At 35.4% G+C, this 14112-nt stretch overlaps 1 protein-coding gene across 3 annotated transcripts in view; it reads right to left on the bottom strand.

The window, feature by feature from the left end:
* The window catches only part of LOC131157037 (uncharacterized), a 63434-nt gene that overhangs the window by 30327 nt on the left and 18995 nt on the right, over positions 1-14112 (bottom strand). For all 3 annotated transcript variants that reach the window (XM_058110881.1, XM_058110880.1, XM_058110882.1), the window contains exons 7-8: positions 2640-2804; positions 1998-2108 (exon numbers count right to left, since the gene is read on the bottom strand). In XM_058110881.1, the coding sequence (XP_057966864.1) occupies positions 1998-2108; positions 2640-2804 (276 nt within the window). The remainder of the gene's footprint in view (positions 1-1997; positions 2109-2639; positions 2805-14112) is intronic.

The following is a 14112-nucleotide window of genomic DNA, read 5'->3' as shown; positions in this document are numbered from 1 at the left end:
TCTTGCAAGCGAAAGAAAGCAAAGATAGGGGAATCATGAAAAAATGATAATCTATATAGACGAGGATACATAATAGCCAAAGGAGCCTTCAATAATCCTCACAGAAATGGATTCTCTCCCCATAACCAATATTGTACCAAAAATGAGGGAGAAAAGAAAGATAAATCAGAGATACAAATTTCCAAGGGCTCAAATCGGTAATAATAACCTCAAGTCCCCAACTTTAGCATCCCAACCATTTTGAAGAAGTTCAAACTTACCACAAAATACCCTGTGCCAGAGAGAGTCAGATTCTAAAGGGAAGTGCCACAATCACTTCCCCACCAAGGAAATGTTTTTGGACACCAAATGACCTAGACCCAGACCTCCCTTCCTTTTGGATCTACTCACAATTGCCTAGCAAACAAGATGATCTCTATCATGCTCACTGGCTTTCAACCCCAAGAAATCCCTCATCAATTTCTGTAATCTATGAGCCACTATCACAAAAATTTTGAAAATGGACAGGTAGTAAAAAGGGATAGAAGAAAGAAAAGCATGAATAAGAGTAATATCGTGCCCAAGGGGGAAAATGCCTCTTTCCTGCTCATCCAACCTCCTGGAAATTCTCTCAAAAACCGGGTCCCAAAAAGAATAGAGGTAGGGTCACCACATAAGTGGACACCTAAATAAGTGATTGGCCAACTCAGAACTCCACAACCAGATAACCAAGCCAAATGACTCAGGCTGATTCCAATACCCACAATGCCACTCAGAGAAATTAATCCTAAGACCTCACTTTTTCAAACACCTGCAAGATAGTTAACATTTTGGGAAAGCTACCCATATGCTCCAAAAGAAGGGAATTGTATCATCTGAAAATTGGAAATGCGATATGATTAAGTTTTCATGGCCCACCTTAATCCCTTCCACCAAGCTGCTATCACCCCCTCTTAACAATCATTCTACTCGGGGCATCATCAGCCACAATAGTGAAAGAAACCGGGAAAGAGGATCTCCCTGTCAAGACCCTTAAGAGGCACTAAACCAGTGTGTACCCCTGTTCACTAAAACAGAGAAGACCACAGACAAAAGGCACCTTACTAATCCAATTCCTCCATCACATTCCAAAACCTTTTCGTTCAGCACTCTATCCAAGGAATGCACTAAACTAGTGTTTACCCTGTTCACTAGAACAGAGAAGACCACAGACAAAAGGCACCCCACTAATCCAATTCCTCCATCACGTTCCAAAACCTTCAGTCCATCACTCTATCCAAGGAATCCCAACCAACATAGTTATAAGGCTTTTTAAAAATCCAATTTCAAAACCAGGCCCCTCTTATTTCTTGTGCATATGGTTTCAAGTAATGGCACACACACACCCAAACTAGTGTGTTATTGAACTGCCTATTCCCATCTCCAGTTTCTTATCTTCTATTGAATATATGTTCTCTCTATTTGCAAACTGAGTTGGTTCTTCATACAAACTGCTAAGATCCTCTTCAATTTTCTCAAAGAGCTCGAATTCAATATAGAAATCAGAGGCAAGTTTTGGGAAAGAAAAAACCCAAGAATCTAAGAAAGTTATGTATGTATGTATGCATGCATGTATGTATGTATGCATGCATGTATGTATGTATGTGTATGTGTGTGTATGATGATTATCACAAACTTATTTTTCAGATAGATGAAGAAATATTACTAAGAAAGAAAATTACAAGGATCAGAGAACAAGAAATCCTCATAGAAAAAACAGAAAACAACAAGAAACTACTAAATAAGCAAATCTCTCCAATCATGTTGCTTGTTGAACAACTGCATTCCAGTAACCATCATCACACTTTAGCAGCCAGATAATATAAATGATGACAAAAGATAACAAATGAAATGTACAATTGAGATAGAATTGAGAAGGCTAGGAATGTGAGAGATCATATCCTTCACATTTGTAAAATGATTTCAAAACTGAAAAAAAAAAAAAAAAAAAGAGAACCCAATGACAAGATGCTATTCACCTCCAACAAAAAACGCATCCCCCCATCCACAAAATAATAAGGTGAATTAGTTAACAAGAATAGCCTCTTTCCCTTCTCCCTTAGCATCTTCAGAAAACGTAGCAGCTGGCCCTGCAAATACAAAGGCAAATCTGAGTTGAAATTACAAATTAAAATTCAGCTTTATGATAGAACAAACTGCAACAAAATGCTCATGTGCAAGCATTAAAGAATCAGGGACCCAGATGAAAAAGCACATATTGTCAACAAGACAAGAAAATTATATGCATTAAAAAAAAGAAGAAAATATGATTTTTTTACAGAAAAAGAAAACTCCATTAATAGAACGAGAATTTACACAAGGGAGAATGAGACATCTCCCAAAAAAGGCCTGGAACAATCCAGGAAAGAAAAAAAAAACGGAAACAAACAAACAAACAAAAACAAAAGCTAATACATACCAAAAAAGAAAAGATCAACATTTCAACAGGTTCTTCCAATCTCTTTCTAACTTATTGAAACTAATTCCTCTTCCAGCGCACCACAGTAAGGCCAAATACTAAATTTAATCCCAAACCAGTGCTCAATTTAATATTCCCCACAATTTTATACCAAACCAGTGAATTTTATCCCCCAAAAAAAAAAAAAAATGATTCTACTCACATTTTTAACAAGGTATCTCTGGGGATCAGAAATAATTCCTCTATGAGCCAAGCCACTCTTGTGAACATGTTGAATTGCACGATTTACATCTTGATAGACGTAGCCAGCATCAAATTCCAATTTTGCATCAACAAAATGTTGCACCACATCTGCAATAAGGCATGCCTGGAAAAGAACAACGAACAAATTAGGAAAAAGAAGGAAAAGAGAAGGTAGATTCTGCACAATTACAGTTCAAGATGGTTCTACGGACCCATAAGCCAAATAATGCAGCTGCACAAGTAGTTGAGAAGTGTCACCCAAACTTGGTTAAAACTCTACTGTACACGGCATAAAAAGTGCAATATCAATTAAATTTTGCATAAAGCCTAGGCATACAAGGTCTCACTAGCTAAACACTTCATCAATCATGCATTGTAAAAGTCCACTAATCAACATCAAAATCATCTTTTTTTCCCAGTTAAATATTATGTGACATTGACATGCATCCACACTAGAGTATTAGTTTTTCTTCTAGCAAAGCAATATCCTGCTAGTTCAACATTATGCCTCCTACTAATTTGTCATTAAAATATATTTCATATACCTAATACTTCCGTAACTGATCTCAACTGAACTGAATAACATTCTCGTCTACAGGCCAATCGCAACGAATGAGGTCATAGTCTGATAGTGTATTTTACTTTGATAAAGGTTGCCACTTGTGAAATTAAGAGTCTTCTCTCTCATATTGATGAATAAATATATTAATATAGCATAATCAAGCAGCTTATCACAAATATTTCCCTTATATGATGAAAATTTTGATATAGGACTCAAAAATAATGAATATATATTTGATAACAAATAATTGTATTAGAAAAAGAAAAGGATATACAACAAAAAATGAAAAAGCAAAAATAGAACAAGGAGAACAAAAAATCCTCTTGTTACAAAAAGAAAACCAGCTATGAGATATAGAAAAAAAGAAAACAACTCAATGAAGCAGAGCCAACCAATTCCACTGAAAATCAGTCAAAGAAATATGTCGAAAGAAACCACTTGCTGACACCCACTGAAATACAAGACAAACCATTCTACCCAAAGCAAATTATTAGTAGAAGCCACACCTTCGAAGATTCTAGCATATCTCTCCAACCAAACACACCAAATAATAGCCATAATAGTGCACCACCACAACGCATTCCTATCCTTTCCCTTGGCAAATCCCCTGAACATGATAGTACGAAAAGCCTTCAATATGGAGGGGTAAACCCAGTTTTCACAAAAGATGCCAAATAATTTATTCCAAAATGGCCAAAGTGAAAGGGCAATGAAGAAACAAACATGAGCAATTTTGAATATAAGAAATCTGAATGTGTCAGTACTATTTCTAAGTGAATCTGTATAGGTAATTTTGGGAATCAATCTCCAACATTTATGGCAACACTAACTAGCTATCAGATAAAGGACTGCCACATAGGCTGCTCTATTTTAGCATATCCAGTTTAAGTATAGACCTTCATAAATAACATGTCAACTTAGCTTGAGATTGAGGTTTGGGGGACCTCTCTCTGGGTAATGCATTGTTCTCTTGGTCTCTAGGGGATGGGAGGGATATTGCCAGTAGTTTAGACAATTTTTGTTTTCTAGCGAGTGGAAGGATGAGTTTTCTAATCTTTCTGAAACTGTTTCGTCTAGACCCGTGTCTCATCACTTTCTGATATTGCTAGAATCTAGCAAGATTAATTGAGCCCCTTCTCCTTTTATTTTTGAAAAATATGTGCCTGTTTGATGATTCTTTTCAATCTTTGGCTAGGGATTCTTGGAGTGAGGATTTGGATAGGGGTTGGGAAGGGCATAGGTTGATGAGGAAGCTTAAGACTCTTAAATAGGCCTTGAATAAGTGGAATGGGGAGTTTTACGGAGATATTAGGAGTAGGAAGGGTCACATTTTGATTGTTTTGGGTTATTCAGATAGAAAAGACGATTTAGGTATTTCCAAGAGTGAGGAGGTTAAACGGATTTCATTGAAGAACGAGCTGGAGGGTTTGATTTTTAAGGAATTTAGGAGATGGAGGCAAAAGAAAAAATTTAAATGCGTTAAAGAGGGACATTAAATTCCAAAAATTTTCACAAATTATATAATGGGAAGATGAGAAAAAACTTGATTAAGGAATTGGATTTGGGAAGGCATGAGGTTATTTTGGATCCTTGTCTAATTACGTATAAGACCAGCAATTTTTTTTTTTGGGGGGGAACGTTTGCACTAAGGAGCCATTTGGTTACGGAATGTGAGCACCAATAATGCATTATTCCAATAGTGTAAAAACATAACCAAGTTTGGTTTGCAACAAAAATGTAAAAATCCAACCATCTTAGATTACCATTTTATGTCATTTGCCCACATTTCATGAGAATGTTATTAACATGTTATAGGTAGTATTATAAACTTTCTAGGAATGAGTCAATGCCTCAAAGAAATCAAAAGACTGACATACCCTCATTCTTTCTTGAAAATCCAAGATTACACCACCAAATATCCCGACCCTCCCGATGATCTTCTGCAGGTATCATTTCATCAAGGGCAGGTGGTGAGATTTCCTCCCTTCCTGATCTCTAAACTTTCTCCAAATTCCTAGGGTTCTGATTTGTATATCTTCATTTGACAAAGGATTTCAAAAACAGGAAGGAGATTGATCAAGCTTCTCCAGCCAAATTCGGTTGTAGGTGAGTTCCGATTTGAGACTTCAGCCATCTTCAGAAGATTGATCGAGCTTCTGCTGTTACTGTTGGTGCATCTAGTTGTTTCCTTATTTTGTAACTTGAATTGATTGCAGATCCCGAGAAAAACACTAAAGTAAGTTCCTTATCTTTTCTTTTTTTTTTAATATAGCAGAAGACAAGATTTCATTAAGAAGAGAAGAATTTACAAAGAGGAGAATAAAACATCTCCCATCAAAATTCTGGAAAAATCTAGAAAAAAGGAATTAAAAACATAAATAAATAATTTGAAATATCAAAGAAAAAAGTTCCTCCAATCTCGCTGAATTTACAAAAAGCCCGCTCCCTTAAAGCATCGAAAGCCAACGCAAGAGGCCAAGTAATGAATCTTTTCTCAAACCAGCTTCCTATTCAATTTTTTCCCTGAAAAAATCCATGCATTGCACTCCAACAATAAACCCCACAACTTAAAAATTTACCTCATTTCCAAAGAACAGCCCTATCCTTCCTTCTTCCAGAACTTTCAAAAGAAATAGCGAACATTCCTTCTGCCGACAATGGACACCCAAGCTTCTCCCAACATGCCAAATAATTTATTCCATATGTTCCAAGAAAAATCACAATGTAGGAATAAATGAGATGCGGACTCAAAATCCAAATAAAAGAGCACACAAACATCTGGAGATAAGGCCTTCAAAGGTCTCCTAATTTGCTACAAATTATTAATATTGATTCTATTAAGCACAGTCAGCCAAATGAAAGCCTCAATCTTTGGGGAAGCGCGGGCCTTCCAAATGCATGAGAATAGAGGAAAACAAGAGTCCGAACAAGTCAAAAACTCAAAGAGAGATTTACACGAATATAGTCCCGAATGATCCAAAGCCCAAGACCGAGTATCCCTAGCTAAACAAAGAGGAGAATTGTTCAATAACAAGAACCAGGAGGAGAGTTCCAGCAACTCTATATCATTCATAGATCTTTTGATATGAAGGTTCCAAGAAACCAGGGGGCAAACTAAATCAACCACAAAGAAAGAAATCACACTATCTAGCCCTGAGCTCAATTGAAAGAAGCGGGGATAAAATGTGGATAGAACATCATTCCCCAACCAAGGATCTTTCCAAAAACGAATCCGACAACCCCTTCCCACCACAAAATTAATGTGAGGAGTGAAAAAGGGATAAATTTGAGAAATAGATCTCTATGGACTCACCAAAGAAAAGCACAAACTAACAATGGTATCTAACCCATTCACACCTAGGAAGCAAGGTACTCCAAAAGGGTGAAGGTATCAGTGTCGAACATGTATCTGACATTGATACACCTCGGATACAGCCAAATATGTATCGGACACGCATTGGAAAACTTATTTTTTCACTTTCAGATACAGCGAGATACATTGGCATAAGTCGGGGAAGTGTGCGGGACACTATTGGCTTGAAACGCAGCATTTTTAGGGCTCTTAACCCCCCAAGAAAATCGCGGCAAAGAGGAGAGAACATGAACACGAACAATTGAATGACTGAACTAGGCTCTCTCTTGTGACGAACAACTTCCCCCCAGCCCTCAAACCTCCTTTCCCAGCTTTCCGAATCATCGAACATCACACAACCTTGGAATCTCCCTCCAAACCTACATCCCCAAACATCTCATCTTTATCGCAACCTTCGAAGTTCCTCTCAATAAGACTGCAATTCTGCCAAAGGGAATCTTGAAGTCGAACATCAAACAATGCCTCTGTGCCTACCTAGAAGTCTCTTTACCATGGTTTTAAATAAAGGCCGCAACCGTTACGTAATGCCGTTACGAAACGGTTTTTTGGGTTACCGATACCGTTACACACTGCAAAATCAGTGGGAAGAAAAATCACAGCCGTAGCGGCCGTTACGGACCGCAACCGTTATGTAAGGGCTACTACGGCTGTTACGTAACAACTACAAGACTGTTACATCAAAAAATTATTCTACTTTTTACTTTTTCTTCTCACTTTTTCCCTCTCTTTCATATATCATTCTCAATATACCAAGTGGCAAGAGGGAGAAAAGATTAAAAAGAGGATGACAATGATACAAAATTTACTATTTCTTTAAATACTCACAATAGATGCATTAATTAACAATTTGAAAATACTAACTTGTTAGGAAAATATTTTATTTTGATCATATTAGTAATGTGATATTTATGTTATATATTTTTCAACTTCAAGTCTTCAACCTTCTTTTTTTCTAGCTATTTTATATTTGTATTATTCGTATATCTTATGTGTCTAATAGATTAATGAAGTGTATAATGTATTTAGTTTTATTAATTAATTTAGCACACATAAGAATTTATCACAGATAAGAACAATGAGAAGTATAAATATGCACACATACGTAATTTTTCTATCAATGGTGGTTTAAAACAAATGTAAACTTGTTGCCCTTACCAAATAACTTAATTACTTGAACTAAAGGATCCAAAATACTCTAAAACTCTTTCTAAGAAGGGCTAAAATCTTAAAACATGCAAGTATGCTAATATGCACAAGGTTGTGTGTGCTTCAAAAAAATTCACGGCCGTTACACCCACTTCCCGTTATGTAACATGCGCTACTCCCGCTTCCCATTACACCCGTTACCGTTACGCTACCCGCTACCACGATTTAAAACCATGCTCTTTACTATTCAGTCTTGCAAGTTACAACATGAGTCCCTCCCTCTTCCCCATCTCCTTAACTATTTAGAACACCTCATTGATGATTTTATTGAAGGTTGTTGAAGTCATGAGTTCCTATTCCCTCTATTTCTTTATTTCTTTTTGTAGGATGTTATTGTTGGTCAATTTCTTGTGAGTTATGTAGTTGTGTGGTGCACTATTAGTGATGACTGATTTTAATTTAAGACTTTGAATGAGTAAATGTTTGGTGGTTAAATTGGTGGATGATGATTACAACAACAAGAAGAAGCCTTAAGTCCCACTAGATGGGGTCGGCTACATGAATCCTTTTCCACCAATTCACCCGATCGAGAGCATTTTCCTCCTCTAGCTTAAAAGCTATTAAATCCTTCCTCACTACCTCATTCCATGTCATTTTAGGTCTACCCCTACCCCTTTTAAAAAAAAAACTCAATCATTGTTCCTAACAAGTGCGCTACTAGGTCTGCAATTCAAATGTCCAAACCATCTAAGTGGCTCCTCCTTATCTTGTCTTCAACCGTTCTATGCCTAGTTTATTGCATATATGTTCGTTCCTTAATTCATCTTTTAATGTTATACCACTCATCCACCTAAACATTCAAATTTAATCAACTTTTACTTTTTGTACATGTTTCTTATTTGCACAACATTCTAATTCATATAGCATGGTTGGCCTTACAATCGTCTTATAGAACTTTCCTTTTTAATTTTAAGGGTATTCTACAATTACACAACACACCTACCCGCTCCATTTTACCCAATCTATTTAACTCTATGTATTACATCCTCTTCAATTACCCCTTCCGCTGGCACAATAGATCCAAGATATTGAAATCTACTAGTGCTATTAATTTCTTGGTTATCAACTCTATGATGGATGATGATTGATGAACAAAATCGGAAAATGGTTATGACTTCTACGGCTTCTGCCACTTGACTCTGCCTAGTGCCTATTTTGATAATTTGATGGTTAAATACAAAATGTCAAACTTGCAACTTGCATAGGAGTTTGTTTTCATTTCTTTAATTGGTGCCTTGGTGGATGATGATATTCAACATAATATGATATTAGTTATGAGTCTTATAACTTAGCCTCTCCACGGTCCCTTTGTTTCCTTGTGGGAATAGAATGAGTCGCTTTCTTTCCCTTTGGTTCAATAATTTGTAAGGGAGAAAAAAGATGAGCAATATCAGCACCTATTTAATATTATTATTTCTGTTACAAATTAAATTTCTAGCAATGAAAAAATCACTTAGGAACCCACATCAGAGTTTGTTTTCATTTCTTTAATTTATTATTTGACTATGATTATAGTGTACTAATTAGTGAATGTTATATGACAAAAATGGCTTCAAAGATCTACAACTATCACCAATAAACTTGCAATTGGGGCATTGGATGATAACTCCCCTTTTTAGGCTTATGTTACTGTGAGATTACCACTTTAATCAAAAGCTTAAACTTTTAGCTTGTGGGCCGACCAAGGTTTTAAATAATGGTCCTTATGTAGCATAACAGCTGTTACGTAACAAAAAGTTGGGCTGTCGTACAGCAGCTAGCGAGTCGCACACTTGCACCAAGCCGACAACCCCAACTCCCTTTTGGTCAACACTCGACAATCGACTGGTCTTCGAGTCTTGGAGTTGGACTCGTGGAGACTCCTCTAGTACACTCCTGCCTTCTCCGCTAGGCGCTAGCTCTCTCTTCAGTCTTCAGGTCAGGTATGCTTCCTCTTTGTTTTTTGTTTTTTTTTTTTTTTCTCTTTTGCTTTGTTCTTTACTTAAACTAGTATTTATTTATGTATTATATTATTTATATATTTTATTAGAATTAGTTAATAGTTATTTTGAGTAGTTATTCATATATTATATTAGGTTTAGGGATGGGATTAGGGACTTAGGCAGTTCAATTATTCAATTAGGCTGAATAAATGCCTAAAATCCTAAATTCCTAATTGCTAAGATTAGAGAAATAAATTTAATGGTCTTAAAATAAATATATTATATATAAATAATTACCATTTTTTTCTTATTTTATGACCCTTATTTTATTAACAGATGAAAAATCTAATATTTTTAATTTTTAATTATTCAAATATTTTGAATAAATACTAGAGTATATTTTCAATTTAAATTTTTGTCTACCTCACTATTATGTAAAAAATAATTAAAATTACAAAGCTATACAAGGTATATTTTATATGCTATGTAAAAAATAATTATAATGAGGTATTTAAAAACTTTACTGATTTTATTTAGTCATTAAGTTGTTTTATTTTATTTAAACAAGGTGATAAATGCTATGAATAATTGAGTACTATTTTATTTAAGCAACTTAAAAAATATTAAATATTTAGTTAGTAAGTTGCTTTATTTTAAAAGAAAGTTAAAAATTACTATGAGTAATTGAGTACTACTAGTCTACAAGACTATACTAATTATTTTTAACCAAAGAATATATTTTATTTTTATGTAATAAATATTTAAAATTAGAAGGGCTATTTAGTACTTACTAATTATATTATATCTTATTTTCATTTTTTTATAAGGACTATAACTTTGTATTTTCTATGTTTTTTTTTGTAAAGATCATCAAATCAAGTCTATCAAGATGCCACGTGAGAAAAAAGGAAATGAGGACTTACCTAATGAGGACATTGGATGGCATTTTGGTACTCCGGTGGATGATAATAGACATATTATTATGTGTAAGTTGTGTGGGAAGATAACTAATGGAGGTATTACACGCTTGAAAGAACGCTTGGCACATAAAAAGGTCAAGTGGCAGGATGCCCGAATGTAACCACACAAGTAAGAGAACAGATGATGAAACATCTATAACAATATGCTGAGAAGAACAGAGATTAAAAAAAATGTAAAGAAAAGGTGGAAGCTCAAATTAGAGGAGATTTTGAGGATTTGAGAGATGGAGCAGACTCAGAAGATTAAAGAATGAGATTTGCTCGACAAAAAAGCATACGGTCACAGCAACAATGGGAAGAGAGACGGATATTTCAAGCTAGAATAACTGGAGGGGGTAATATTGATGAAGAGGGAGGTGACTCTGGTAGTGATGATGCCGATGGTTTCAGTAGAACTCAGTCTCATAGTGTCCAAGAAGCTAGAGGTAGTGGACAACAATGGATCAATCCTGATAGCCCTGAAGCTAGACTAGGGGCAATGGATCGTATTTTAGAAAGAAGCAAGAGTGCAAAACAACCAAAAATAAACACTTAGTTGCTAAGGTTTAAGAAGTAAATTTGGAAAAGCAATTGGAAAATTCCTATTATAATTGGATTCCAGGAAACGTAGCCGACTCTCCATTTATGCAACATATGCTTGATGTTATTGTAGAAGTTGGAAAGGGGGTGAAGGATCCATCCCCCTATGAGGTATCTAAAATTTATTTGGAACAAGAGTATTAGGAAATGCAAGATTTTATATCTTCTTTTGCTAGCATTTGGAAAGAGAGCGGCGTAACCATTATGTGTGATGGTTGGTCAAGACCAACTAGAAAACACATAATAAACTTTTTAGTTTACTATAATAGAGGCACCATATTTCGTAAGTCTGTTGATGCCTCTAATGTGCGGGCTGAATAGTTGAATATTATTTCAGGTAATTTAATAATTTTGATTGTATATGCAAATAGTACTATAGACTTGTATATTTTTAATTAAGTAGTAGTATCAATAATTATTAAATGTATACTTTCATTTCACATTAATGGACAAGGTTGTTGAAGTGATTTGAGAGGAAAATGTCGTCCAAGTAGTGACTGACAATGAAGTTGCAATGAAGGCTGGAAGAAAATTGTTAATGCAAAAGATGTGCAATCTCTACTGGACAGCATGCACAGCTCATTATATAGGCCTTATTCTTAAAGACATTGGTAAGAAAAGTAATGTGAAGAAGGTCTTAGAAGATGCAAAATCAATAACCTCATTTATTTGCAATCACACATGGACAGTGAATTTCATGAAGAAATTCACAAATAATAGAAAATTGCTTCGCACTGCCATCACTTGATTTGCCACCAACTTTATAGCGTTGGAGACTATTGTTAGACATAAACACTCATTGAAGGAAATGTTCACATCTGATGCTTGGAAAAATTCAAGTTTTGGGATGGCAAAATTAGGCCCAGCATATGATGCGAAGAAGATTATCTTAGAGAAAGAGTTTTGGCAAAAAGCCTCTGATATAATTAAAGTATAGGAACCCTTATTGAAAATCCTTACATTGGTTGATGGTGATAAAAAACCAACCATGGGTTTCATATATATGAAGAAATTGATAGGGTGAAGTTGGTCATTCGAAAAGACTACCGGTTCTACAAAGATTATTGGAAAGTTATGGATAACTAGTGGATTTTCAATTGCACCAAGACTTGCACACAATTGGTAAGTGTAAAAAAAATACAATTTCTTGTTATTTCAACTTTTAAGTTATGCATAGTTGCATTAAAACACTATTATTGATTAATATATTTGTAAATTTAATTTTAGGGTATATTTTTAACCTCTAATTTCTTTATGATGCCCCACCCTCTCCTGAAGTTGCTAGAGAAGTGATGGATGGGTTAAAAAAGTGATAACCAAGCTAGTACCCAATATAAATATTCAAATTCGGGCTATTAATCAAGTAAGTATTGATTCTATTGAATGATGAATTACTTTAGTATTCTATAATACTTTCTATAATATATATTTAATTAATTAATTATACTTCAGAATTATCCTTTTTTAGTTGTTGCTATATCGAGATAGGCAGGAGACGTTTGGAACCCCGTTGGCTCAAAGGATAGTGAAACAAACAAATCCTGGTAATGTAGCTAAAATAATGGATGAACGGATCTATTTTGTCATTTTTTATGTTCAAATTTTACTTTTCAAAAATACACTATATTGAGATATATTTTTCTTCAATAATTCATGCAGCCGAATGGTGGATTCATTATGGCATGTGTGTTCCTGAGTTCCAAAGAATAGCAATCGGAGTTCTTAACCAGACCACATCAGCTTTGAATTGTGAGCGTAACTGGAGCACCTTTAGCCTCATCCATATGAAAACAAGAAATAGACTAAAGTACATGCAACTACAAAAACTTGTTTTTGTGCATTACAATATGAGGTTAAAGTTAAGACATACAATGAGAAGAAGCCAACAAGAAATTAAAGATAGTTTCAACCCTATCAATTTGGACTATATTTCCGAAGAAGATGATCCTTTGAGTTCATGGTTAGAGGAGATAGAGACACCAGTAGACGACAGTCAAGACTACTCAAATTAATTAGTTGAAGAGGTTGGTGGTAGTGCAAAAAGAGGTGATCAACCACCAATAAATGTGCACGATTCAAGTTCAAGTCGCGATGATAATCTTGGTTTGAACCCACCAAGTGATGATGATGGTGGTAGTGGTGTTCAAGTTGGGGCTGGGGCAGAGCTAAGCTGATGGTGATGGGGGCGATAAGAATATGATTATGGGTATGACACAGGGACATCATTTGTAGGGGATACGTATCCTTCTAGTCGTTATGGACTACATGATATACCCAAAAATTATGACTTGAGTATTCCTACAAAGCACCAATCTTCACAACCCAGGAGGAGTGCTACTAAAGGTGGCCCTAGTGGGAGTCACACTGCACAAACTAGAAGAAGTCACCGACACCAAGATTGCCATTCTACTGAAGATTCATATGCTATGGTTCATAGTTTTGGAGGCTTTAGTTTAGATGATTCATCATCACAATCATATGGATCTAATCATAACAGTTATCATCCTGCATATCCACCACCTCAACACTATGATCCATATCATGCGCATCATCCTTATCCTAGTGAGTCAAGTTCTAGTGAATCTTCTTCTACACACTACCCAAAGTCAGCCTCAGCCCCAACTTATGGATATCATTCAGGATATGGTCAAGGAGGAGACTACGCACCTCCTATATCAGTTGGATTTTCACCACCAGTTCATTTTCAGGAGCAACAATGAAATAACATGAACATGAGTATATTCAGCTATGTATTTCCACAAGGGTGGAGAGATAATTCCCAATCCCAATCTCAAAATAGAGATATAGAT

The sequence above is a fragment of the Malania oleifera genome, chromosome 6 (genome assembly GCF_029873635.1).
Source record: "Malania oleifera isolate guangnan ecotype guangnan chromosome 6, ASM2987363v1, whole genome shotgun sequence".
Taxonomy (NCBI): domain Eukaryota; kingdom Viridiplantae; phylum Streptophyta; class Magnoliopsida; order Santalales; family Ximeniaceae; genus Malania; species Malania oleifera.
Note: the sequence above shows the minus strand (reverse complement) of the source record. Positions and strands in the feature narration are given on the sequence as shown.